Here is a 25024-nt window from a genome sequence, read left to right as displayed (position 1 = left end):
AGTATATATTCTCCAGCCTCACCCTCACTCGGTGCCATATTGTCTCTGCTATGCATGACCTTCCAGCGTTTACCTGCCTGTCTTCTGGGAATCCCCCTGCCTGTTTACGACCTGCCTGTCTCACTCTGGATTGTTTGCCTGATTCTGCCTGCCTCCCGGTTACTGACTTTTTGCCTTCCTCGACCAAGTCCACTGCCCCGCCCTCGAACTGTTCTTTGTTTGCCAGATTGCAGTTAATAAACCTGTTAACTGATCATCAGTTTATTGCCTGTTGTGATGGATGGATAAAAACTGTTTATAATATTCCCCATTTGTTGTACGGGTGGGGTTCATGAGGGAGAAGTTCCCGCGAACTGCAGGTGCCCAGCTGATGTTAATTGGCAATCAACATGGAGAACTCCAGCGGGACGGGAGGTTGTTTTTTTTTTTTCAACTATATGGCCGATTGGCAGCAACCTGATGGACACCTTTCCGCCCAGATTGGATTATTATTAAACGTTTTAATCGTGGACGCCGTCCTCAGATTATACTTTTTTTTTTACTTTTGAACTTTTCACTCATGGAGGCCTCCGGACACACCATTGCGCTTTCGGAGGACATTTATGGACCGCAAACATTCCAACGGTGGGAAACCTACGAATGGCATGCGCTCACACAGCACGGAGGCATCAAGGAACTGTGGTACAGACCTATAATTGAGTGGAGTGTTTTACGGGGGGGAAATATGGTGTTGTAATCTGGGTGAAGAATTAATACATTATAACTTTTCACGAATCGAATGGTTGTGTTGGGCGTTTTTAATGACATAACACTGTTTTGTACTTGGGTCCATACCATACCCGTCACAGCCGGACTTTGGGCATGCCTGATTTAGGAGGATGACTAAGGTCTAAGATGCTGGACCAAGTCACATCCTGAACAATGAACTATCCTGATCACAACAAAATAATTTATAGAAAACATACGGAAGCTGTAAATTAAGATTTAGAAAGTCCAATTTTCTATCTTGGTTCTCCTCTCTGACCTGTGCATTGTCAAACCACGTGAATAAGCAATATTATTTAGTGCATGTTTATTCTATGTATAGTTGCTAGAATATCACTTTCTCTTAGTTACTTTCTTAATCTGGAACTGCATTGTTTTTTTTTCCCATTTGAGCCATCTGCTGTTCATTTCTTACAGAGACAGAAGGGATCCGAAGGTTGGTAGCCAACATGTTCAGATGTGGAAACGTGCTCTATGCTGGGTAGGAACAAACTTCCACGGGTAGAGGCGCTGCGCTCGACAATGAAATGCTCTGAAGACCAGATGTTGGGATGTTGGGTCTTCATCAGATTAACAGGGTTTGGGATTGGGGTGTTGGTCAAGATGCAGTAATAGCATATAATTCACAGTAAATGGGAAATGAATTATTCAGAACACCCTGATCTTCACACACGATCCACTCGCTGCTGGAACCAAGGCTCCTCCTTCAGGACCCAGATGCTGGCGCTTCTTTGAGGTTGAAGGTCCACTTCTGTGGCCGACAGACCAAGACAACCTAGAATGTCACCCTCTTTTACCTAAACCCTGTTTTACCCATTTTACCTGAATGGGTCTCCCCAGAGTTATGGAGGTTGTATTGGGACAAGAGGCCCTGCACATGGCTAATTATAATCTAGTAATCAATAAGGGTCCCATCTTGATCTTTCCTGGACTGCAAAATAGAATAGAATAGAATAGGCCTCTATTGTCATAATAAAATGTACAACAAGATGTAGCAAGCGCCCCCTTTTTTAAGTGCACATGCCTCAAACAAGTACACAAAGACAGACAAAATCAGTGTGTCACAGATCCATTCGAGTAGGTCCTCAGAACGTGCACTAAGTGCTTGTGCATAGCGTGTATCTAGACTGAATGGCAGTCAGGTGGGCAGGAAATGTGATCCTGCTGTTCTAAAGGTGCTGCAGCAGTGCTGGCCTTGAATTACTGAGCTCTTTGTTTGGCACGTGGCTGGACCTGAATAGGCAATTATTCGTGATTAAATAATGATTCAGGTGATACAACAGCGACTATGCACAACGTTTCTCGTAGCATATAAGTCAATTATTTTTCTTTGTTCATTGGCAAAAATGTTCTTTTCTCAAAAGAAACCAAAAGAAAGACATTTCTGACAAACAATGCTAATACTATCACCTTCATTGATTTACAATACGGGACACAAATATTCTACCCATTGAATAGATGAATGTAAATTACAAAGATTTACAAGATGTGTTTGGATTGACCTTCTCATTCTTCAACTATAATTTGTTTAATAATCCTACACAGTAATATGTCACATGTAGCAACCTCCCATGTTTATTATTCTTTTGTGAATGACGTCATGACTCCGGAGAAGAATTTTAGAAATATTGGAGCGGCACTTGCCCAGGTTCCTGGAAGAAACCACACCAAAACGGAACAACATTGTTGAAATATTAATCCTCTCATTGAATGAATCCGGATGAGATTAAGTTTCACTTGCTTCTTCTACAGTAGAACATTTCCCTAACTATGAGGGGAAGTGTGAAGATACACAAACTGTTGAGAATAAGTGAGAAAGAGTCAATTATTACTACTAAATAACAAACTACAATTCTGGGGGTCTTGACAGCTTTGAATTTATATTTGTTGCTTTATATTCATGTTTAGTTGAATTTGTTTTGAAGTTTTTGTCTCTTGTGGTGAAGAAGAAACAAAATCACTGGAAGCAACTTAATCAAGGAGAAACTGTTAAAAAACAATTCAAGAAAAGTTTCTGGAGCCTTTCGGATATCTTTATCTTAACCCATCAGCCTGATGAGTTAGCTGCAAACATAAAGTTGAATCTCACTGCTCCTTACTATCGTTTCTGTCAGCTTTAACAGTCTGTAGACTAGAATTTGCGACCAATCTAGAGATGGTTTTCTATCTGACCTTCTGCCCGACCTTTTGAGCTACAGAACCATCTTCAGGTACACTTTTGAGTTTATACATTTATTATACATTTTCAAGCATTTATTCACTTCAAGTAAATGATGATTTTTTTTTTTAAGTTTTAGAAAAATTTCTCGAGTGCACAGCGGAAAAGAAACAACACAAAATTAAACCTGTACGTCCAAATTTGCCATTTTTATTATTGTTGTTGCTGTTGTGGTCGTGCTTCCGGTCCCGGGGTGAACATAGTCTTTCCGGAGCACGTGAACGCAGCATCGTTACCACAACAGTGCTGTCAGACGGTGACGTCACCTCGCAACCGGACAGCTGCGGGTGTTTCTGACGGAAGACAGTGGACGTTTTGTTTTGTTCGCTTTATTCTGCATTTCCGAACCTTTCCCGACCTTTCGACACCACCATCGCGCCCGAGTGCGGGGATCCGGCAAAGATGAAATGGATGTTTAAAGAGGACCACTCTCTCGGTAACGGGATTTAGGGTGTTACGAAACGAGACATTCTTGTCGTGTCACGCATCCTCATTTCTGTTTGTGCCGCTTCGATTCATCGTTTCTGTTCGCATCACCGCAGAATCACAAACCTGCGTGTCTGTTTTTGCAGCGTGACGATAAACGGGGAAAATCCATGACGTTGCAGAAATAGCACCACTTGCTAGCGCATGTATCCCGTTAGCCATGACACTGTTGATGCCATCTTCTGCTTGAATTATGACTTCATGCACGATCCCGTCCAAGCATTGACAATGGGATGCTTTATTACACATGTAATAGTTAAATCAAGCCTGAATTTCTTATATAGCTGGTTCTCTCGCGCGCCACCGTTCAGATCTGTCAGGCAATGCAGGAATAAACTTCCAAGCACGTTTGTGTCATTAGTATTGGGGTCATTAGTATAGTTATTGTGATCCTATGTAAAAATAAGGGATCAAGTGCAAAAATATATATATAAAAAAAATTCTATTGAAATCGAATTTAACTGAAACAAAGCACAAAAGCATCATGTCGAATTAAGAAAGTGAACTGGCTTTGTTCTCACCACCCTGCAAGTATGTAAATTTGTAGTTTTTAGTTGGCAATAAGTCTGAAGCCAGGCCAGCCCTTATTATTATTTGATATCGTCATTCTGTGATATGCTAACGTTCACCCTGGGTGATACTGATAGGCTGAGCAACCCCCTCATGCTATGTGTAGATAAACCAGCAGGTCCCTAAAAGAGAGGCCCCTGCTTTTGCAGAGATGCTTCTAAAATTAGGCCTCTTATCTGGGCTAATGAAAGCATGTAACGTGCTGAACCTTAAATGGGTCACATTTAAGGTTGCACATCTTATCACCCATCACCTCACCCTTCTGGTTCTGGTTTCTTCTCAGCATTCTGTCCAGTGTAAAAGCTGATATATGTGACTTAGACAGCTAATGGGCTGTGATTGGCATGTAGGTACAATCAGATCAAGTCAAGAGGATTTCTGTAATTCCTGTCGTCTCTTTTTCAGAGCACAGATGTGTGGAATCAGCCAAAATACGCAACAAATATCCTGACAGAGTTCCGGTGAGTGTGTGTGTGATGTGGGGGTGTGAGTGAGTAACTGTTTGGTCCCAGCCTGAGGGACTCTACATCCCATCTACTCACTTCCATTTGTGTTTGAGAATAATGCATGTCAGTCTAAATCCTGTCATACTGTAGTTCATACAAACGATGCCTCATTTCTATGAAGGACCTTTAAAAATCTTTGATTTTGGACAGATGCTGGCAGCTTGTTCTTAGTCACGACAACCTATAGGGGTGTTATTTTAAAGATGGGTCCCTTAATGTTTGGTTAATGGATTTCTAAATGAGATGCAGTTCGTCCATACATTACAGTGAATTGGGGGATGGGATGTTGTCCAACAAGACAATATGTGTTTCTGCGCCCGTGTAGGATGCTCACCATTATGCCTCTTAGCGTTCTTCAGGTGCTGTGGCCCATTCACCTCTGTATTTGATCGACCTTCTACCCTTCCATCCACTCCTCTGTCCCCTGAAATAAAATCACACGAGCCTGCTTTTCTCCTATTAAAGCTGGCTTGTAATGCAACAAAAATAAAACTGAATTGAACTGAATCAAATTGAAGTGAGAGATCCAGGACTCTCGGGATTCGCCTGTGTCACCAGTTTTAGTGATATTGGATGATGGTCCTATCGGCCTCACTGAGCACGGACCTTCAGCTTCTTCTGACTATGATCACCTGACTCATGGTATTTTACCCATTTTGAAAGTTTTTGACAAAAGTGAGCCCTCCTGTGTATAAATCACAGGGATTTTCCTATTTTCTATCACATAGGCGGCTTTTCTTGACTGCATTATTCCTTTCAGGAGCTAGCTGCACATGGGTGAAGGCAGGTTACACCCGTAAATGAGGTATTGGGGCATTTGGGGGTTCTGGTCCTTGCTCAGAGGTACCACAGCAGTGTTCTGAAGGTGTCCTGGCACCTCCCCCCGCTACAGAACACCTCCCAATTTTTGTCCGCATCGGGACTTGAACCAGGAACCCTCCACTTTCCAGCACAGGCCCCCACAGACCGAGCTGCCCCTCATTTCCATAATGCATCAAACAATCATGTCGACGCTGTGGCTTTTTCTTTCCTGTCCTGCATATTCTATGAACATATAAAGTGTCCTTTTTTCAAATGAGGGACACTTCGATTGTGCGTGGGCTGCACCAAACACTGGGACACTTCTGTTGACTTGTGCATTCCAGGTGATTGTGGAGAAGGTCTGCGGATCTCAAATAGTGGACATCGACAAGAGGAAGTATCTGGTGCCCTCTGACATCACGGTGGCCCAGTTCATGTGGATCATAAGGAAACGCATCCAGCTTCCTTCTGAGAAAGCCATCTTCCTCTTTGTGGACAAAACCGTCCCCCAGTCCAGGTGAGGGCAACGCCACGTTTCAAACTTAATACAAAGGCTGCTTGAAGTCATTTTCCAAGAGCAGTGCCACTACCAATTAATAGCAACCATTTCTGTGTCCCGCTAACAATCAGCTATACCGTAAATCTACATGGAGAAGCGGCACTAGTGGATTATAGTGGCCACTTTGCATTTAAAGTCTGAAAATTAATAAATGAATGAAGGTTCGGTCATTGCGAATGAAAATGATCTACATTTATAGTACCCTGAGGGTGTGAGATCAGAGTAAAGGATCAGTAATCCTCTTTGCTAGCGTGTAGACTTGAAGATTTCTAATAAAACGAGGAGCAGATGTCCTCAAAGAGGCAGCAGGGTGGAGCCCTCCTCCTTCCTCCTCTTCTTCATCGGTGCCTTTTGCTGTGTTGCAGTCTGACCATGGGCCAGCTCTACGACAAGGAGAAAGACGAGGACGGCTTCCTGTACGTGGCTTACAGCGGCGAAAACACCTTTGGTTTTAAAGTCTCCCATTCAAAATGGGATTAATACTTTACTAATCTACACACACACACACACACACACACACACACACACACACAGCAGAGCCACGTGTGCACTGATGTATCATCAGGTTTTTTCCCGCATGAAAGATTTGGTGCGTAATCAAGGTTCAAGGCACGAGCCAATGAAACACCACCAGCACCAAGGCGACAAACGATAATTTAGAGTAAAGATTTGAACAAAGCTCGTTTCTCTAGAAGGTGAATCTTTTTTCTTCTCTAGTGGGTTGATCCCCACCCAAGAAAAAGCCTGATTATGTTTCAAACAATGGTTTATTGCTGATGTACACGCACCCCATCTGCTTTTTTCTATATTGATATTAAAATATATACACCTTTAGGGTCAAAATGTGAACTACACAAATATCCCAGATGACTATTCACTGGGAAAGAAAAATGGCATCGAGACTTCAATGGTCTTTTTAACATTGAAAGAATTAAACAGAACACTGCCACGCACTAAAATCACCACATTGGATAAAGAAACTAAGGGAAAAATCTTCTTCTGTGGCTCATTGCGTCCATAATCATAGCCAGTCCTGTGTTTTGCTAGTATTTATGTTCTGCCGAAGTTAGAAAGATACATCAGAAGAGTTTTTAACATGTAGTTGATGTATTGTTCTGTTTCCTATCGTGTGTGAGGCCTTGTCGCAGGGATGCTGCCGCATGCTTCCGTCTGCTTGTCATTTCGTTTTTGCACAATACGACTGAGATGCTGTACAGTAGATATCAGCACCACCCAGGTCCCACTCACCATGCCTGCAGCACGCAGAAGGAAGCAACACTTGACTCCAAGCCAATATTCTATTTTCTCTTTTGGCACATTAGCATAAAGACAAATTGCTGTTTATAATATTATCAAAGTACTCCCCAGTCAACTAGCTTCTTTATGATTTATCAATCAACTCATTTTACCAACTGCAGGTTGATTTTCTTGGGAACAGGGAATAATTCTGTCTGAATCCTGCTAGGTGGTGCCACATTCTTTTTTTTTGTAATGTTGGTGTCAGATGTTTCAACATTGGGGTTAAAGTGTTGCCAACGCTGTTGGTTGTGCAGGTTGCAAAGTGACTCGTCATCTTCCTCAACTGGGGCGACGTTCTGGGCTGCATCTGTCGTCTTTGGTGCTGAATCTGGTTCATACGTTACTTGACCCATTAAAATCTTTATTTGAGTGCACTACACCACTTACTCAGCCATTTAAACAATGTAAATGTGTAATATATTGATGGGTATTGTTTTATTTCATCTGTGTGGAATGGTTGTTCTATAGATCTAATTTTAGAGAGCTGCAAAGCCAACGTAGCTGGAAAACCCTGACCAATAAAGCTGAATGTAAAGTCAATAATTACTCTGTAGGTGTTTTGGCAAAACGCTTTTCAGCCCAGCCCCCAACAGGCTGAGCAACCACCGCCCTATATATATATATACAGTATATATATGTGTGTGTGTGTGTATAATGTATATATAATGTATATATATACACACATAGAGAGAGAAGTTCCAATGGGGTTATGATGATCATAACTTATAAGCAGACCAGGACCAGTTGAGGCGAAAACAAATCCCAGAACATCTGAAAACAATTATTTCCCAGCCCACTCACAAATTTGCCTCCTGGCCACCAATAAAGGGCACAGTCAGGCACAAATGTGCAACTTATTGTCTTTGCGAGTTGGTCACGAGGATGGAAACACCCTGTTCAGGTTTACAGGCCATAATGGGCTGAATGCATATGTCTCAGCTGGTTGGAGGAAAACAATGGGAAAGGATTCAGCCCGGGTAAATTAACAGCACCACACTCATGCACTGCACTTTTCAACACAGAGCTGTCAAGCAGCTGCAGTCACAGAGGATCTCTCTCTCTCACACACACACACACACACACACACACACAATCATTCGTGCACCATACAGAGGCACAGGGAGTCAAGTCTCTGAGAATCATATGGGACAAGATTGATCTTTATTAAAAATGACATTCAGGACTCGGTGCATCAGTCACCTCTGAGTGTGTGTGTGTGACCTTGTCACAGAAGCTATTTCTAATGGAACTTCAGCAGGTTTCTGTCATTGCGTGGCCACAGGGGGAAGGCTTGGCTGTGGAGCTGCTGCCAGGCCTGCTGGTATGACTGGGATGCCCTCTTGTAGTCCCAGTAGGTCTGCAAACCCGACGCCCTGATTCAACCGATAAAACACAAAGGAAGACAGTCAGTGCTTACATTCAATGAAACCCTTTTCCAGTGGGGAACGTTCAGCTGTAGTGGTTGGATTGTTTCATATCCAGGGATAATGATGCATGGATCATCCATTCTAGGCATGAGTACAAGAACATTGTAGCTTCAACAACTCTAAAAATGTGGTTTGACATGTGGAAAACAGTTTAATTGAATACCAGAAGAGACAATAAAAATAACCAGTACAGATTGTTTTATTGCCACTGACATAATGAATCCAAGCTGTTTAGAGGGAGACTGAAGTAGTTTACAAAAATGAATTACCTCTGATGCACATTAGGAACAAAGAATTATATGTCTACACAGATGTATTATAAAGTACATGAAGCTGTGACCATGGAAACAAGACACGATATGTTTTTGCGATATGTTGTGGTTTTTAACCAAGGTTGTCAGTTGTTTGTTGTCAAGTACTAAGACCCTTTGAAGGATGAGCGTCAGTGGACGTCTGCGTCGTTCCAGAGTGGCTTGTCTTTCTCCCAACATGAAATCCAGGTGGTGGGTTGTATGGAAACAATAATACCCCACACTCTTTTGTTCACGGTTGTCATCCCTGACCTGGAAATCAGTAAATCAAGTTCTATGCACGGCCATACTGTGAAGGTTGTCCTTATCAGTGAGGTGCGAGTGACCTGCTTCCCACAACCTGCTGCTTTGAAGACCCCTCCAGTCAAGATAAAAATCAAGCAACAGACACCAGAGGCCCATTATGATGCAAAGGAGTGGTCGTGCTCAACAATACGGTCTAATGCATGAACCACGTGTGAAATGGCGCCTTCCGAGCTCAGCCTTTTGTTCTCAAGGGTTGAGTTGTTTTTTTTTTATCTCGGCACCAGAAAACACATTGGTTTCCCTGAGCCAACAGCACTCGAGAGGATCAGCTCTACTGAGATGCAAAATCCTTTTATCAAGGTCCTCATCAAAGATTAACTCAGTGTACAGTGTGATGTCACCTATAACTTGGAAAACCCCACAAAAACCCAGCGATAAGGTTCTTTTAAAATGTCATGTCACCCTGTAGTTCTAACACGGAGTTATCAGTCACATCAAGGACGACAGGAGCGAAAGTTTAGTGTTGCGGCGAAGAAGCAGAGCCTGGAGGATAAATATTTCGCTGCATGCATTATTCTCAGTTTTGTCTCCCTTTCGGAATGATCACTGTCCGGGCCGATAATGCCGTCCTTGTGTCGGGAGGCTGCCCACATATGTGTGGGTCTTTGTGTGTTCTGGTCCGAGGCAGCTGGGATCAGGTTGTGTTAAACAGAGAGAAATCTGTTGGGGATGGTCCTCAACCAGCAGCGTGCACATGGGCTGCGCACACGTGCACAGGGGAAATTACACAGGTCTTCATTCATTTCCAGCAATTAATCAATACGGAGTTATCACTGACCTATTGGTTATCCGAGATGTGAATAGGCACTCTCTGTGATTTTAAATCCACCATAAATTTCAATAATCTTGACAAAATAATTAATTAACAATGATGAGAAGGTAAAAACTATTTATAGACTGTTTTTCAGAAAAAGAGAACTATATATTGTATGTGTCTACTAAAAAGCATCCAGAAAATACAGTTTAAAACAAAACAACCCTCATACAAACATGCAATTCTGTCTATTATCTTAGCACACAAGATCTTACAGTATAGATTTTAGGGGAAAACACCTAGAATTTAACTATAAATTCATGTACTGCCAGAAATTTGTGATATTTTTCCCTCCAGCTCGTCAGATCAATGTTGGTAGCCTGACTGCCTCTGGTACACTCAAGAGATGACATGTATCCTAGAGGACAAAGGGATAAAACCCCAGCAGAATTTCGACAGCCTCAGCAGAACTTTCAGGCTGGTCTCAGGTTTGAGAGCCTCAGAAATGCTATTGTTCTTTACCTGAGAGAACTGGGAAGTGATGAAGGGTCAGTGGCTGATACTAGAGACAGGAAGGAATGGAAAAGCTCCAGCTTACACAGTGCAGATCTGAAGGCACACAGACAGATTGGAATGAATCTAGTCCGCACAAACTATTCTGAATATGATGATGATGATGATGATAATGGAATAGAGTGATATGTTTAATTAAAGGAACCCAACCTGGCTTTCGCTGTGCCCAACACTTTCTTAGTGACTCCGTGTTTGTAGCCGTTGGCAGTGACATCTAGCGGCTGCTCGGTGACATTAGACCAGCTGATCGCTACAAAAGAACACTGTTATAAAATCAGTTTAAATACTTAAAAAAAAAACACGAATATAAAAGGTAATTAAGTACGGTGTTAGATATTATTTTAGCTGCTTAGGTCACAGAGTTGTGGTAGAGTTTATGAATAAATGAAAGAAGAAAAGACCAACATGCATAGTAAAACTGCATTAAAACACTGATGAAAGCAAAAGTGGTGTTCTCAGATATACCTGCCCCACAGGGGGAGATCCGTCCCTGCCCGGCCTTGTGTTGGAGCTCAGTCTGGCCTTGGCTGAAGGGGAACTCCAAACTGGCCTGGATTAACATAGGTGGATGCAAGGAGAAACCGGCAGGGAGGTCTGATACATGCAAGCACCTAGGTGGTAAAGTTGAAATACAATAAAAATGAGGTCCATAAATGCCCTGCACAATAATACAGACCAATACTGCTGTGTTGTTAGCTGTAAGAGTGAGAAATGTATAATATTTAATGTATAATTCTTAACTGGAGTACTGTTTTCACTTCACTCCTCACCTGGCCACCAAGGCTCTGTGCATCACTTCCTGACTGTAAGGACACTTCCCCACAACCACACTAGTGAAGTAGAGCGCCTCCTGCAGGTAATGGGACAGAAGTGCGCCTTGGAAACCCAGCACCCCCCAGCGTGCCATCTTGTCACTGCAGGAGAGGGACAACGTGGGTTCCCCTCGTCCAGGCTTTACTCGAAGCACCCCCGTTTGATGGTAGCCTCCCCCTGCGTGCAAAGGGTCAGGCTCTGTACCCGGGACACACTTGGCCCCTGTTCTGTGAATGTCTGGGACCTGTGCACGTGGTCCAGTACTGTCAGATGATCCTCCATCCTTCAGGACCATCCATGAAAGATTTTGTGTGTCTCCTTCTGCAGAGCGACTCTGTGATGGAGTTTCACTTCTGGATGAATTTAAAAGTGAGGATTGTTGTGGATTTCCTCTGCCATCTGGAATGCCGTCTGCTGTTTCCTTTCCCTCCAGATGTATCAGTTTAATGTTTTCCCCTTTATCCAATCCCTCAGCTTTTCTTTTCACAGCACTTCCTTTAGCTTGACCTTTAACATCTTCATCCTTCACTAACGTGACAGGGGGACAGGGTAGAGACTGGCTGTCAGACATTGGGATGATGGAAGCATCACCACCTGGGGAATAAAAAAAGGGATGTTTCACTATTTCTATTTGCTATCGTTGCTGCTACGATGCTGGAATGAATAAAAATACACTAGATATTTGACAACACAGGAAAGATGTATGATGAATAAATACAGTATGTTAATTCCAGATATTGTGCCTGATCTCATGGAAGTTGTGACAGAGCCAGTAAGGAAACATGTGGAATACTGGACTCACAGGGAGTGTGACTGGTAAAGAAGTGAAAGGAAACTCCTGGCTTAAGCTTCCATTTTCCCTGCTGTTCTGCCCGACAAAACACAGAGCTGTCCCCACCAGTCACAGTCCTGTGCAGCTCCTGGATCAGGTACCTACAATTTTCAAACGCACACACCAGTGCACAATCAAACTCTGCACTTGCATTTCTGGATACAGGTATAAAGTGAATACAAATACACACCGGACACATCCTCTGCGAGCAATGACCTCTGCATGACTGTCGTTCAGCACATCACCTAAATGGATGAGAGAGCAGGGTATGAAACTTAACATTTTTTAGTGAATGATGGACTGCATTAACTAAATGTTTGTTAAAAAACAACCACCATTTAATCCAGTATAAGGCATTATAATGTTTGAAAAATTGCTTAGTTTGTCAAAAAGTATTTTGAAATTGTCAACAAAATGAAGACAGCCAACCATTGGGGCTTAGAGCTGTGCGTCCAATACATTTAGTCCCAGTTGCCAGGGAAACCACCTCCTTTGTAACTGTGAAAGAAACCAGAACTTCATTATTTCACCTTTTATTGTCCTTATAATAAATCTCTCGGCAGCAAGTTTCATAAAGGGTTTTAGTGTTCTGCTACAGGTTAAGATGGTCATGTTAACCATTTGATTCAGAATAAACACCAAATTGGGTATGATTTTCTAAATACTGTTAAGATGTCTTTAAAGATGCAATAAAAGTGAGGGAAACTTGGCACTAGGTGAAAGAAACATGGATTTTAAAAAGCAAAAGTGTGTCCAACCTTCTTCAGATGGAGTCCACCGTGTGACTTTGACCACAGCGGCCAGCAGGCTCCACTCTCTGCCCGGCTCAGGCTTCCCTCTGCGGGGAAGCTGATGGAAACGCTCGTAGCATAAAGTGGCGATTTCATCCGCGTTGACGCCGCCAAACATGGTGTCAGTGTGAACGCTGGGTCATTGCTAAACCACTTTGATGAATTAAAAGTACATTTTTAAGTGTCACACAAGTAAAGACGTGCACGTGTACTTTACAATAGCCAGACTATAGTTTTAGAAACTACCGGAAGCGATTAGTGCACTTTCGGACGTCACCGGGACCTTTCACAATAAAACTGTAATTTATTACTTCAAAGTAAATTTTACTTCACACAATGGTGGTATAATATACTCAATAATTATGTGTTATTGATCTCACACATATCTTCGATCAAAGATGCTCTTTAACTTTTCTGGCCAGCCAAAGAGGACGGCTAACTGGTGAACACAAGCAATGTATCTGAGAGCGGTTGATGAGCCATCTTGTGTCATTAGAGAAATAAAAAAGGGAAAATGCGGTACTGAAAAATCCTGAAAATGAATTAAAAAACAGGCAAAACAATTGTGACCTTAGAGGAATTAATTTATTACAAAACGACATACAGTATCAAACAAATATGACAAAGTGAATTCAAGTAGACATGATAAAACCAACAAGAAAAGTAGAAATGTATGTGAGAGGTGGAAAATTGTTCCACTCTATCATGACTGATGAGGTTTTGTCATTGGTAGAGGGATGGTGGATACAATTTGGTTCTGGAAAACAAATCTTTTCACACGCTCAAAGACCCAGAGGAAAATGATGAGGACGCTGACATACTGGACCCAGGCAAATTTGATAGTCTCCCAGAAGCCGGGACGGTAGGTGGATGCAATAGGTTAAGGAAGTAATGACCAGGAAACTGGTAAGACTGATGACTTCCCAGTTAGGTTTGCTAATGGTTGACAGCCTGGCCTTGCTCCTCTTCATGAGCTATTTAACAGAATTGGACTGGTAATAAACACCAGAGCATTAGTTTGACTATCTGTAGACACATTTAAAAGAATATCAATCTCATACACTTTTTTGACAAAGGATATCTTATGACCTCGACTGGGTATCGGATCTTGACATTCAGCTCAAAGGCAGAACCAGCAGCTGGTCCTATAATCCACACTGGTTCTGGGCATGACAACACTGTGGTCACTATGGAAATAAGACACGTCTTGAGAATGAATATCAAAATTAAATTCTGCTTTAACACCTGCAGCTAAATATAGTTTGCTCATACTTTAAGTTGGTAGTAAGAAAAAAGGAAATAAATATAAGCCTTTGTCAACTTACAGTTTCTCTCACGGTAGCGTCCGATAATGTTTTCAAGGTCATACGCACTTGCAAAGGGGCTGGATCCGTCAATAACCGACATCTTAATATCACCGAGAAAAGACAAATAACAAACATCTGCTGTGCGATTTCATCCAATACAACAAAAAAAATGAACAGTTAATAATAGGAGCAATGGGCAGAGATATAGATTCAGTATGTACCCACATTATAAATGTCATAGACTCCTCTGTGGGGCAGTGGCGTCTTCTGTTGGAGCTTGAGATCTCCACTGATGAAGAGCTTTGCTCCAGGAACAGGGGAAGAGTGCTGCAGATACGCCAGACTCTGCATCACCACTGTGGACATCCGCTTTCCAGGACGTAAACAAGAGAGACAGTTAGGAGGATGACTAAGGTCTAAGACGCTGGACCAAGTCACATCCTGAACAATGGAGGAACTATCCTGATCACAACAAAATAATTTAAGGTATGTAATGAAAAACATACAAAGAGCTGGTAGCTGAAGGTAAGTAGCAGCTGCACACTGTAAACTTGTTCCTCGGGTTGAAGTGGAAGCTGTAAATTAAGAATCAGAAAGTCCAATTTCCCATCTTGGTTCTGGTCCTCCTCTCTGACCTGTAAACAATATTATTTAGTGCATGTTTATTCTTTGTATAGTTGCTAAAATATCACTTTCTCTTAGTTAGATACTTTCTTAATCTGTAACTGCATTGTTTCTTTTCCCAATTGGGCGATCTGCTGTTCATTTCTTACAGAGACAGAAGGAATCCGAAGGTTGGAAGCCAACATGTTGTTCAGATGTGGAAACGTGCTCCAAGCGACAAAGTCTCCCCGAATACTGGTAGCTGCAACCAGCAGAGTCTGGTACTGAAACCTTACAACTGGTTGTTCCTCATAGGTGGCTCTTTTTATCCAGAAACCTGAAATCAAAATAGAATTTCTATAAGCCGAATTCCGTATCACACAAGACAGATTCAAGTCTTTTATTTGGTAAACACTGAAGTATTAGTCACGTACCTTGGCTTCTGTAAGCAACCAACAATGGGGAGATATAGGTCAGGCACAAAACAACCAACAGGAACAGCGTAGCTTTCGTGCAAACACTTGTTTGGTAGCGAAGCAGAGCCGGGTGGGAATAAACTTCATAAAAAGCCATAGGTAAGGGCGCTGCGCTCGCAGCCACCGGCTACTATTAGCTAGCACCGATGCTAATTCGATAGGAATCAGGGCGAGAAATAACCACAGAGGGCAAAAAGAAAAGCAAATGCAGATTGTTGCGTATCTTAAATAACGCCTACAGGTCCGTTTGTATAAATAATTTAAAAAAAGACGAGCTACGTACTAACGCCAACTAGCTTAGCCACTATCATGCAGCACTGGCAGGTGCGTCAAGCGGTTACCATGGCTGCCATTCAGACGCAATGCATGACGGGTACAAGTTACTCTTGTCTCGTGCCAGGCAGAAACGATAACAATACAGGCCGCTGTCCTCTTGTATTTACATCATAGTTCCTTTAACACAAAAATCAATATAATGTTTCATTCACGACGATGATAACGCACAAAATATGACGCTTTTTACGGAGCCTATTACTGAACGAAGACTAATAAAGCAAAAAGTCAGATGATATAGAATAATAAAAACAACAATACTACTACTACGACTACTAATATTACTATTACTAATAATAAAAATCAGCGATGTGCAGTCAGGGGAGTTGTGCCTCACCTGTCATGTGGGAAGAACAAAATGTAAAATTAATTAAATGGTTATTTATACAGTGATTTGCACTGTAAAGTTATTTTCCATTTGACTTCTCTAGTTTTTGATTTTTTTTTTTCTTGAAAATCGCTGAATTTCCAAATTTTCTGTTCAAATACTGCCGCAGAGAGGCAGCAGCATGGATTGTCCAGTGACTGGGCTAACTGTGCTGCCATGCTCTGCAGGGAGGCCCTGTTGCTGTCTCTCTGGATGTCACTATTATAATGTTCAAACACTTTTGCTAAATGAACTAAATTAGCATAGTTTAGACATATATTTTTTGTCAACAACTGTATATGTGTAAGCATTACTTCAAGAATGTTGTAGCATCAAACAACCACTCTTCAACTGTGGATTGACATTTGGAAAACAGTTTCATTAATCATTTAAATAATCATTAATTTAAGAATACTCTTTGATAAGGATCCAAAACTTTCTCTCTAGTATGGGTGTATAGCAGGACCTGAACATGTGTTCCTGGCTCCCCTAGCAAAGGCGCAGACGTAGCAAAGAAAAGCTGCTTATCTGAATTACTTTCAACCATGTGTAAAAAGGCATAATAACTACGTACATAACTAAGTACATGATCCATTGTATTGTTATAGCAACTGATGTTTTAGGGAACTGGGAGAGGAGAGATAGATTGAAGAGTTTCTTGATAGTCACCCCTGGGTGGATGGAACTCAACAGCATACAAGTCTGTAGTCAACCCAGGTGCCTCAAACTGCTGTTCCTGCTGGACCACAGCCAATGCTCCAAGCTACAGCCAGTACAGTGAAATCTACTCCCCCCCCCGGCGAGGAGAGCACAGCGAACTGTCCAACCCAAGGAGAAGCCAATGACTGCTTCAGTGTAGCTGAGAAAGTGTCCAGGGAAGAGACAACCAGGGCAGAGCTAACACAGGCACCACCATGCCCAACCTCTACTGCCCCAGTCTAAGCAGTGCACACAGGACCACAAGGTGAACCTGATGCCACCTGCACTCAGCTGGTTGCTTCAAGAGACACTTGATACTGTGTCTGTCTCTCACTTGGAGTCCACTGTCTCTGGTGCAGTCACATCTCAAGAGATTACATGTACCCTAGAGGACAAAGGGATAAACAGCCTCATCAGAATTTTCAGACTGGTCTCAGGCTTGAGAGGCTCAAAGGTGCTATTGTTTGTTACCTGAGAGAGCTGGGAAGTGCTAGAGACAGAAAGGAATGGAAAAGCTCCAGAACTGAAGACACAAACAGATTAGAATGAATCTACTCCACACAAACTGTTCTGGTGTAAGAAAACCAACATCTTATTATTTTACCTATTATTGTCCTTATAATAAATCTCTCAGCACCAAGTTTCATAAAGGGTTTTAGTATTCTGCTACAGGTTAAGATGGTCATGTTAACCATTTGATTCAGAATAAATCACAAATTGTGGTGTTTACACACCCGTTACAGTTATGATCACTGTACCTTTTAAATACATTTAAATGATGCATTAGGTATGATTTTCTAAATACTGTTAAGATGTCTTTAAAGATGCAATAAAAAGTGAGGGAAACTGGCACTAGGTGAAAGAAACATGGATTTTAAAAAGCAAAAGTGTGTCCAACCTTCTTCAGATGGAGTCCACCGTGTGACTTTGACCACAGCGGCCAGCAGGCTCCACTCTCTGCCCGGCTCAGGCTTCCCTCTGCGGGGAAGCTGATGGAAACGCTCGTAGCATAAAGTGGCGATTTCATCCGCGTTGACGCCGCCAAACATGGTGTCGCTGGGTCATTGACAATACGATTAAATAGATATACAATATATTCGAAGTGTATTTTTTATTCAGGACGCGACACTTGCATTTCCGAGCACTTTCACAATAAAAGTACAGAAATAAAAAAAATGTTTACAGGAAACGCGACAAATACATTAAATTATACCGTGAAATAGACAATTTTTATTCGAAACCTAAAAAATAGAAGTCGGATTAAATCTTGAGGTCAAAAATATAATTATGTATTTATTGATGCAGTTATCAATAAATGAAGGGTTTTAACTCATTTTAAGCAGTAATCTGCTGTACGTGGGGTGGAAAAAGTAGAGCATTGTATAAACATGTATTCCTAAAAAGCACATTTGTTAAATAAATTACAAAATAAAATGATTTAGCTTTTACCCTTCACTAGTATTTCAGATATTCATCTTTCCAGCCTTTCTCGAATGGAATTAGATTGCATTTAACCAAACCTTATTCAGCTAAATTCTATTTTGCACATGTCTACACAGGCACAAAGAACAGTGTTCAATTATTTAAAGATTTTCTGTGAATGATCAGAAGAGAAAACATGGGAATGAAATAAACACAGGTTAAGATTGAAATTTCATTTATTTTAGTTATGTACAGGAGGAAAACCCTAAATTTCACAAGAAACAGAAAGATAAAAAATAAAATCACATTTCATCTCTGCAGCCTCTTTTTCAGAGGTTCACAAGTCCAACCTTTTCTCTTTCAGACACACACCCACACACACACACGCAGTCCCAAACACGCTCTCTTGCACGCCACAGAAAATGTGTTTGTCCCTGCTAGATACGCCATACTGCATCTGTGGATAGCTGTGCCACCTGTGAGTCCATGCCGATACTGAAATGCTCCTTTTGGTGCAAATCTAAGCAATGAGTCAACGTTCAGGTGTGAATTGTGAGTCTTCAGCCAAATGCACACACATATATATGCATATAAACAATGGCATGGACGCGAGTGTCCACACACAAATACGTGTCCACGCACACATACGCGTAAGCATGTGCACTGTGTCTCATCTCTCACTTTAATTCCGGAACATGAGCCTCCCACCGGTGAGTGAGGGCTTTTTATGACAAGTGAATTCTCAGCCCTGTAATTAACAAATGCAAAATCATAAAATAAAATCAAGCCACTGAATAATGAGAGTCTCCCGTGTCACTCTTGTCCAAATCCCTCCGTTTCTTCGATGGCAAACATGAGCTTCTCCCTGAGCTGCTCCAGACTCCTGTACGGCGGCAGATCAAGACGATTGAAGCTGAAAAGGAAAACACATTTTAAAAAAAAAAGAATTTTCTCGAGTTTGTTCCAGCGTTTTGAATGTGATCTGCCTCTTTGGTTCCTTTAACTGCTCCCATGTTCTCAGCATTTGTCTTCGTGAAAAGCTCTGAGCTTCAATAACTGCTGACAGATGCAGGCTAGATGTGTGTATTTGACAGCTTTTAGAAGGTTTTTTTATCATGAGACATGGTTTTATTATGTTAAATAGTTTTCTGCTGTAAACCAAAGATGTCAGTATATTAGGGAGACTAGATTACAGATGTGGCAGCAGCTTACCATGTATGGCTTCTTGGAAGCCAAGTCTCCTTCCCCACCTTGTCTATGCAGAACTTCTGGGGACCGTTACTCCCTGAAAGAGTACAAATGATAAAACTTATCAGTTAGGTAAATGTGCTTCAGCATTTTTAAAAGATCATGTACAAATAATAAAGAAAATCTAGCTTACAGGCCCTGTTGACTTTAATTTAAAGAGTCAGGATATTATTTTCAAGCAACTCTGTCATCTAGGGATCATTATCTGACATAATTAGCTGAACTCCTTAGTTTGACTGTAATTTCAAATTAAAAGCCTGAAGCATCAACAAAGACATGACTGATAAATGGGAAAATGTTGCATGCATGGAAATGGCGGATGTGTTGAAGGAGACATGCCAGGATTCTGAGAGTGATGCGTACCTATGAGCTCAGAGAAGCCGCCTACAGGCAGTCGACAGGTTCCTGTTACAAACTGGAGTAGACGGATTCTTTTTTCATTGTCCATCTCTTTCACAACCTGCAGGAAATTAAGTCCATCATCTTGCTGTAATGTTCATAGCCGATGTGTGTGTGTGTGTGTGTGTGTGTGTGTCACACAGTGTGTGCATACCTGCCAGAACCAGTGAATCTGCTTGCTGTTCTTGGTGTAGTGTCTATAAATGGTGTTCTTCTGCCAGTCTGCCAGGTCGATCTCTTGCATCCCACAGAGCATCAGCTTCAACACACAGAAAACATCAGGAGTTCAGCTGCATCTCCTCCGTCTTTTATACATGCATCAATCAGAGGCGAGTCGCGACAGGACGACGCCGAGTCGAATCCCAACCCCAATTGGAACAAAATATTCAGTCTAGCTAATAATGTGACATACACCCCTCGCCTGACTGAACCAGCAAGCTAAATTTACTTTAATTTGGACTCAGGCTGAAGACCAGCATGACTGGGAAAATAGGGAAATGCACCAACTCAACATTATATGATGTAAAGCATATACAGCATATGCTCGTGTGTCTTTTATTGAGTGCTGGCGAAATTCATTGCAAAAAAACTGCGACTAAATGGCCATAAAATAAAACCACTAAGAAATGGTTTCAGGCCATGAAAATGCATTCCGCAGATTTGACATCATTACAGTTCTGTTTCTGCAAAAGGACCTCGGTGGCCGTCTCTGCAGGCCCCCCGGATCCGCCCTCCTCACCTCCAGCTCCTTCTCATCAAAGTAGCGCAGCCACTCCAGTGGTACCACTTCATTGAAGCCGTCCAGGAAGGCTCTGGTCTGCTCTTTCACGCCGCGGGTGAACCTCCAGTTTGTCAACAAGCTGTAGGATGGAACACTGCAAGTAAGTTTTTCTGTCACGTCCCAATCTCCCATTTTTTTGGGCTCCTCCTGGTGCCCATTCCTCCCCTTCACCTGATGTACTCCTCCTTGTTTTCCTCTGTGACTAGCTCGTTCTCTCCACCCTCCTTCAGCTCGTGAGAGGAAACCTTCCCAAGGATCTCCATGTCCTGTGCAAAAAACAGCTCCACTCCACATTCCTCCAGGTTGTTCTCTCTGCACACAAACACAGCAGAGAAACCTGTTAGGGGCTCTGAGAACCAAAACTTTGTCGCGTGGATCCGTCTGAACTCAGCAAAGGTTGTACCAGGTTAAGAACTCAACTTTTTACAGTTCTTCCAAAGGCCCGGTTAGACCAAACTCTGAACTTTGATCAACCTCCTTCAACTATCTGAATGCCAGTTTGAAGTCTTAGTGGTGTTGCATCGGGACTATCGTATAATTCTCCGGTTACTTACTTGACCCACATGATGGAGTTATAAAACTCAGGGTCGATGGACTCCAGGTCCTTAAGGGTGGGCTTCTTGTCCAGCATTTGCTTGTAGAACGGCAGCGTGAATCCGGTGTCTATGAACTTTCCGTGATATAAAGCCTGTAGGGAGGAATTTTATAGCGTTAAAATCCACAATGAGGAATGCCACCCTGTCTCCAGTAAACCTGATATGTTGTCTTCCTCTGCTCACTGACATTTGTTGTATGGCCATATGGTTTAAATTTATTCTAGACAAACTATACATTCTTCTGAGTGGCCTGCTGTTTTTCTTTGGTGATTCACTGGGGACTGATTTCATGCCCACTCAAGTGTTAAAAATGCTGAAATGGCCAGTCCCACCATTACAGGAACACATGAATGGTTCTTTTATTTCTAGAAATCACTGCGGCCTGATGGAATTCTGTTCCAGTTGAAATAATTTACCTGCAAAAAACACAACTTGATACACAAGTTCTTTGTCACATAAGGATCAAAAGATGACAGAAGGTACTTGTTTCCTGGGGGAAGGTGAGAGCTGCAACCACGTACAGCAGAGTACTATGATCAAAGTGTGAGGCTGAATGAATACACTCAAATTAAGTCTTCTTCTCTTCTGTGTGTGTGTGTGTATGTGTGTATGATCACAGGGTTAGAGAGAGCAGCCAGATGGTGCTGTTTAGTGTTCAAAAAAACCCCACAGTGGACTCAGAGCTGTGACAAGCCAAGAACAACACAGGCGCCCAAGGCTGAGTCAGTCACAGTCTGTTCTCTCCTACTGAATCCTGACACACACACTGGCAGACAGGAAGATTTACAGACAGAGGAGAGGGTTGTCAGGAAAAGGGGTTTGGGACCTAGGTATGAGAAAAGGGGGTTTATGACGAGAATAAGCAAAGCGCATTGTAGCACTAAATATAGGCGCCCGTGAGAGGGGTGTGTGCTGGTGAGGTCATGCTGTGGGTGCGGGGTGGAATGGCAGGAAAAATGAGGGGTGGAGGGTGTCTTTTTTGGGGGGGTCTACTACTTTCTGAAGTTGATCCAAAGTGACATTATAGAGCTAGTCTGAGTTTGGAATGCTGGAGCCAAAAAGGCTGCTCTAAACCATAAACAGCTATTCCAACAAAAGTATTGGCTTCCTTTACTTCCTGGAACCTAAGTAACATGCTACAATTCTCCATATATTAAAACTCTATGGATTTATACTCTATAAATATATAATTGTCTGTGTGTCTGTGATCATGATGGTGGTAAAACGCGGACTTGTAGAAGTTGTTGAATTATTTTGTACAGGTTTTTACTTTATAGCTTCTCCACCTGTAAGGACCACAAAATGTCTGTCAACACACTAAACAACTGTCCATATGCTCACCATGGCAATGAAGCGTCCAATGAAGCGAAAGTACGTAAGGTGGTCAGGGTTGATGGAAGAGGCCGGATTGATCTGGAGACAGTAGTTGTTCTTGCCAGCATACTCAAAAAGGCAATACATGGGGTTCAGAACTTCGTGGGACAGCAAGAAGAACCATTCCCTGCAGAGCAACAGGACACATCACATCATGCACGGGATAAAAAAAATCTGGGTGGGAGGTTAAAGCAGGACTTAGCCGAGTAATTTTCACATGAATTCTCTTAATTTTATTGCAACAGACATTCTGGTTAGAACAAACAAAAAATATAACGTGTCAAAAACAATATAAAATATAATAAAAACTATTTTGTGTAAAATTAATTCACCATTCAGGAGAAATTATGTGAAATTATCTTATCTTGCAACTTCTGCGTGCGCCCCTACACCTGGGCACGATTTATAGTTTATTCCTTACACTCTTAAAAATGATTGAAAGTCAAAACAAAATTAATTTTATCATAATTATAACAACATGGTTAAGTGTGGTAGAAAACTGGAAATACTGGAATAGATAGGAATAAGGATATCATCTTATGTGTAATGACAATACATAGGTAGTGTAATAAAACAGTTCACAGCATTTTCAAGAAAATCACTGCAGCTGATCAAATAAAATACCTCTACTAAAAGACTTTTTTTAACCTTTAAATTGAGCTCATTATACACTGAGAAGCTTCATATCCACAGATGTGGCAGTTGGGTTTGAACAAAATAGGTGGAAGATGATGTGCATTACAGCTTCATCCTTTTATCAAATTTTGAGGAATAAATGATGTGATGACACAAATTAAATGAAGGATTTGTACACATGGTGGAATAAAACCAACAAAACAGACAAACAAATGCATGTTAGGGTGATTGAGGGCCCACCAGCAGCAACACCACGAGCTCCATCACCACAGCCAGACCCCTCTATTTTGGGGTTTATGAAAGGAGGTGGGTATGGACTGATGTATGGACGCAGACACCCTCCAACATCCCGTCCGTGGTTCTACCCTGTGGTAGAACAGCATGATGTCACCTACCATAGGGTAAAACCACTGACGTGACACCAGAGACAGAGACACAATGCAAAATCAAAGAGGAAAAACACGAGACCACTGCCAACAGGGTAAAAAAAATTGACATGATGTGCAGAAAAGAAGACCCGGAAAAAGGCAAAAACAGGGAGAGGGATAAATCTGTGTGATGGATGAATGTGGGGATGGAGTGAGGCAGAGAAGACAACGATGACAGTGTGGGATGATGTGTGAGGGGGAGAAAGAGTAAAAGTGATTCACAGTGGAGCCTCTGCAAGACACCCAGGATTCACACATAAATCTTTAACACGTTTTAAAAAAAAAAAATCTGCTAATTTTACAGTTTGTAAAGAAAAAGAAAGTGAAGAAAACAGCACCAACACCACCACAGACACCAACATTCAAATTCCAAAGAAAGTCCAGGCCCTGGAAAGGAAAGCCTCACTGCTCTCAGTGAACAAAAGGTGAAGAATTCCGGGCACATTTGTTGTATCTCACCTGGCAATGCCGCCATAGTCCAGCCCCTCCTCTCCTCTCATGATGATGTAGAGTCGTCGACGAAGGTCGTATGGCTTCACATTCATGATCTGTGTCAGCACGTATAAAGTTTAGGAATTAAATATGTTGCTGTTTTTTTTTTATGCACAGCAAACTGAGAAATACAACTGGTTTTCTACCTGTGATCATTTCAGATCTCACGGATCAACAACTCCATTATCTTTACATCTAAACCCCTAATGTGGTGTTATTTCTGAGCAGTTCTGACCTGTTGAAAGGAATCCTCGAACAGAGTCTGCCTGGATACCGAAATCTTTACATGGCTGGGCAGAGTGTTGGACTAGACAGAGACAAAAATGTGAAAGCGCAGTTTTTAATAAAGAAAACCAGTTTAAGCCTTGAGTACAAAGAAAGTCAGTAAAATTCTTCTGATAGTTGTTCCAGCTGTAAACCCGAAATCTCTAAACTCTCACTTTAAAACTGCACCTGATTTTACTTTTAACCCTTTATGTCTTCACAAATTCTATAAACACCTTTTGATTCCAAAATCATCAAAGTTTTACTAAAATTCTGCCACCTAGTGGAAAAACACGACTTAACACCTAATTTTAGGGTGTGTCAAGTCTTTGGACTCCTGGATGAATTGCTTTGACAGAACCCATTTTTGGTTATTTAGCTTGTTTTTTTAAATCACAGATTTCTTTCAATACCTTTCTTTGAAATCACAATGATGCGTTCAGCTGTTAACACTTACATGGCACAGGAAACGGAACTGGTGGTATTTCCACCTGAAGCTGCGGTCGTACGCACCGGGTGATCCACCCTGCCTTGACCTGCTCACACACAAATGAATTAGACAAACGGGAGAAATCAGTTTCCTTGAAT

The 25024-nt window shown here is 41.9% G+C and overlaps 4 protein-coding genes and 2 long non-coding RNA genes across 9 annotated transcripts in view; 3 read left to right on the top strand and 3 right to left on the bottom strand.

Moving 5' to 3' along the window:
* The first annotated feature begins 541 nt into the window (after positions 1–541).
* LOC130536818 (uncharacterized) lies at positions 542–1755 on the top strand. Its single transcript, XR_008953477.1, has 2 exons — positions 542–681; positions 1183–1755. It is a non-coding gene; the product is annotated as an uncharacterized LOC130536818 (long non-coding RNA).
* Positions 1756–3180: 1425 nt separating this feature from the next.
* gabarapl2 (GABA(A) receptor-associated protein like 2) lies at positions 3181–7747 on the top strand. The gene is made up of 4 exons (XM_057053035.1): positions 3181–3419; positions 4445–4500; positions 5691–5863; positions 6271–7747. Exons 1-4 carry the CDS (start codon positions 3386–3388, stop codon positions 6383–6385), a joined length of 378 nt encoding a protein of 125 aa, XP_056909015.1. The 5' UTR covers positions 3181–3385; the 3' UTR covers positions 6386–7747.
* A 588-nt stretch (positions 7748–8335) lies between these two features.
* Positions 8336–13257, bottom strand: adat1 (adenosine deaminase tRNA specific 1). The gene is made up of 9 exons (XM_057053027.1): positions 12979–13257; positions 12650–12718; positions 12411–12465; positions 12191–12321; positions 11346–11982; positions 11041–11186; positions 10726–10825; positions 10525–10611; positions 8336–8577 (listed from the first exon to the last, which is right to left on the bottom strand). The coding sequence occupies exons 1-9, from the start codon at positions 13127–13129 to the stop codon at positions 8445–8447; spliced, it is 1509 nt and encodes a 502-aa protein (XP_056909007.1). The 5' UTR covers positions 13130–13257; the 3' UTR covers positions 8336–8444.
* LOC130536834 (uncharacterized) lies at positions 12180–12786 on the top strand. The gene is made up of 2 exons (XR_008953480.1): positions 12180–12317; positions 12386–12786. It is a non-coding gene; the product is annotated as an uncharacterized LOC130536834 (long non-coding RNA).
* Positions 13258–13574: 317 nt separating the features above from the next.
* Positions 13575–18134, bottom strand: tmem231 (transmembrane protein 231). The gene is made up of 9 exons (XM_057053033.1): positions 17695–18134; positions 17268–17319; positions 15356–17181; positions 15092–15258; positions 14825–14953; positions 14544–14687; positions 14337–14418; positions 14093–14198; positions 13575–13877 (listed from the first exon to the last, which is right to left on the bottom strand). Exons 3-9 carry the CDS (start codon positions 15492–15494, stop codon positions 13715–13717), a joined length of 930 nt encoding a protein of 309 aa, XP_056909013.1. The 5' UTR covers positions 15495–17181; positions 17268–17319; positions 17695–18134; the 3' UTR covers positions 13575–13714.
* A 302-nt stretch (positions 18135–18436) lies between these two features.
* wwp2 (WW domain containing E3 ubiquitin protein ligase 2) overlaps positions 18437–25024 on the bottom strand; it is a 31117-nt gene continuing 24529 nt past the window's right edge. For all 4 annotated transcript variants that reach the window (XM_057053022.1, XM_057053025.1, XM_057053024.1 and 1 more), the window contains 11 exons: positions 24894–24972; positions 24408–24479; positions 24140–24228; positions 22584–22743; positions 21201–21334; positions 20818–20958; positions 20605–20725; positions 20020–20124; positions 19830–19926; positions 19431–19503; positions 18437–19131 (listed from right to left, as the gene is read on the bottom strand). In XM_057053022.1, coding sequence (XP_056909002.1) covers positions 19032–19131; positions 19431–19503; positions 19830–19926; positions 20020–20124; positions 20605–20725; positions 20818–20958; positions 21201–21334; positions 22584–22743; positions 24140–24228; positions 24408–24479; positions 24894–24972 — 1171 coding nt within the window. In that variant the 3' untranslated portion in view covers positions 18437–19031. The remainder of the gene's footprint in view (positions 19132–19430; positions 19504–19829; positions 19927–20019; positions 20125–20604; positions 20726–20817; positions 20959–21200; positions 21335–22583; positions 22744–24139; positions 24229–24407; positions 24480–24893; positions 24973–25024) is intronic.

Source organism: Takifugu flavidus, chromosome 13 (genome assembly GCF_003711565.1).
Source record: "Takifugu flavidus isolate HTHZ2018 chromosome 13, ASM371156v2, whole genome shotgun sequence".
Taxonomy (NCBI): Eukaryota; Metazoa; Chordata; class Actinopteri; order Tetraodontiformes; family Tetraodontidae; genus Takifugu; species Takifugu flavidus.
The sequence above is the reverse complement of the archived record's forward strand: the minus strand, read 5'-3'. Positions and strand labels throughout refer to the sequence as shown.

Coding starts and splice junctions, on each gene's coding strand:
- gabarapl2 (XM_057053035.1), top strand. CDS start 3,386: ATGAAATGGATGTTTAAAGAGGACCACTCTCTCG. Junction 3,420..4,444: donor TAAAGAGGACCACTCTCTCG/GTAACGGGATTT, acceptor TCTCTTTTTCAG/AGCACAGATGTGTGGAATCA. Junction 5,864..6,270: donor AAAACCGTCCCCCAGTCCAG/GTGAGGGCAACG, acceptor GCTGTGTTGCAG/TCTGACCATGGGCCAGCTCT.
- adat1 (XM_057053027.1), bottom strand. CDS start 13,129: ATGTTTGGCGGCGTCAACGCGGATGAAATCGCCACTTTATGCTACGAG. Junction 10,826..11,040: donor GATCTCCCCCTGTGGGGCAG/GTATATCTGAGA, acceptor GTTCTTTTGTAG/CGATCAGCTGGTCTAATGTC. Junction 8,578..10,524: donor TCACTTCCCAGTTCTCTCAG/GTAAAGAACAAT, acceptor CGGTTGAATCAG/GGCGTCGGGTTTGCAGACCT.
- tmem231 (XM_057053033.1), bottom strand. CDS start 15,494: ATGGCTTTTTATGAAGTTTATTCCCACCCGGCTCTGCTTCGCTACCAA. Junction 14,688..14,824: donor CCTTCAGCTACCAGCTCTTT/GTATGTTTTTCA, acceptor CGTCCTGGAAAG/CGGATGTCCACAGTGGTGAT. Junction 13,878..14,092: donor TACCCAGTCGAGGTCATAAG/ATATCCTTTGTC, acceptor TATTGCATCCAC/CTACCGTCCCGGCTTCTGGG.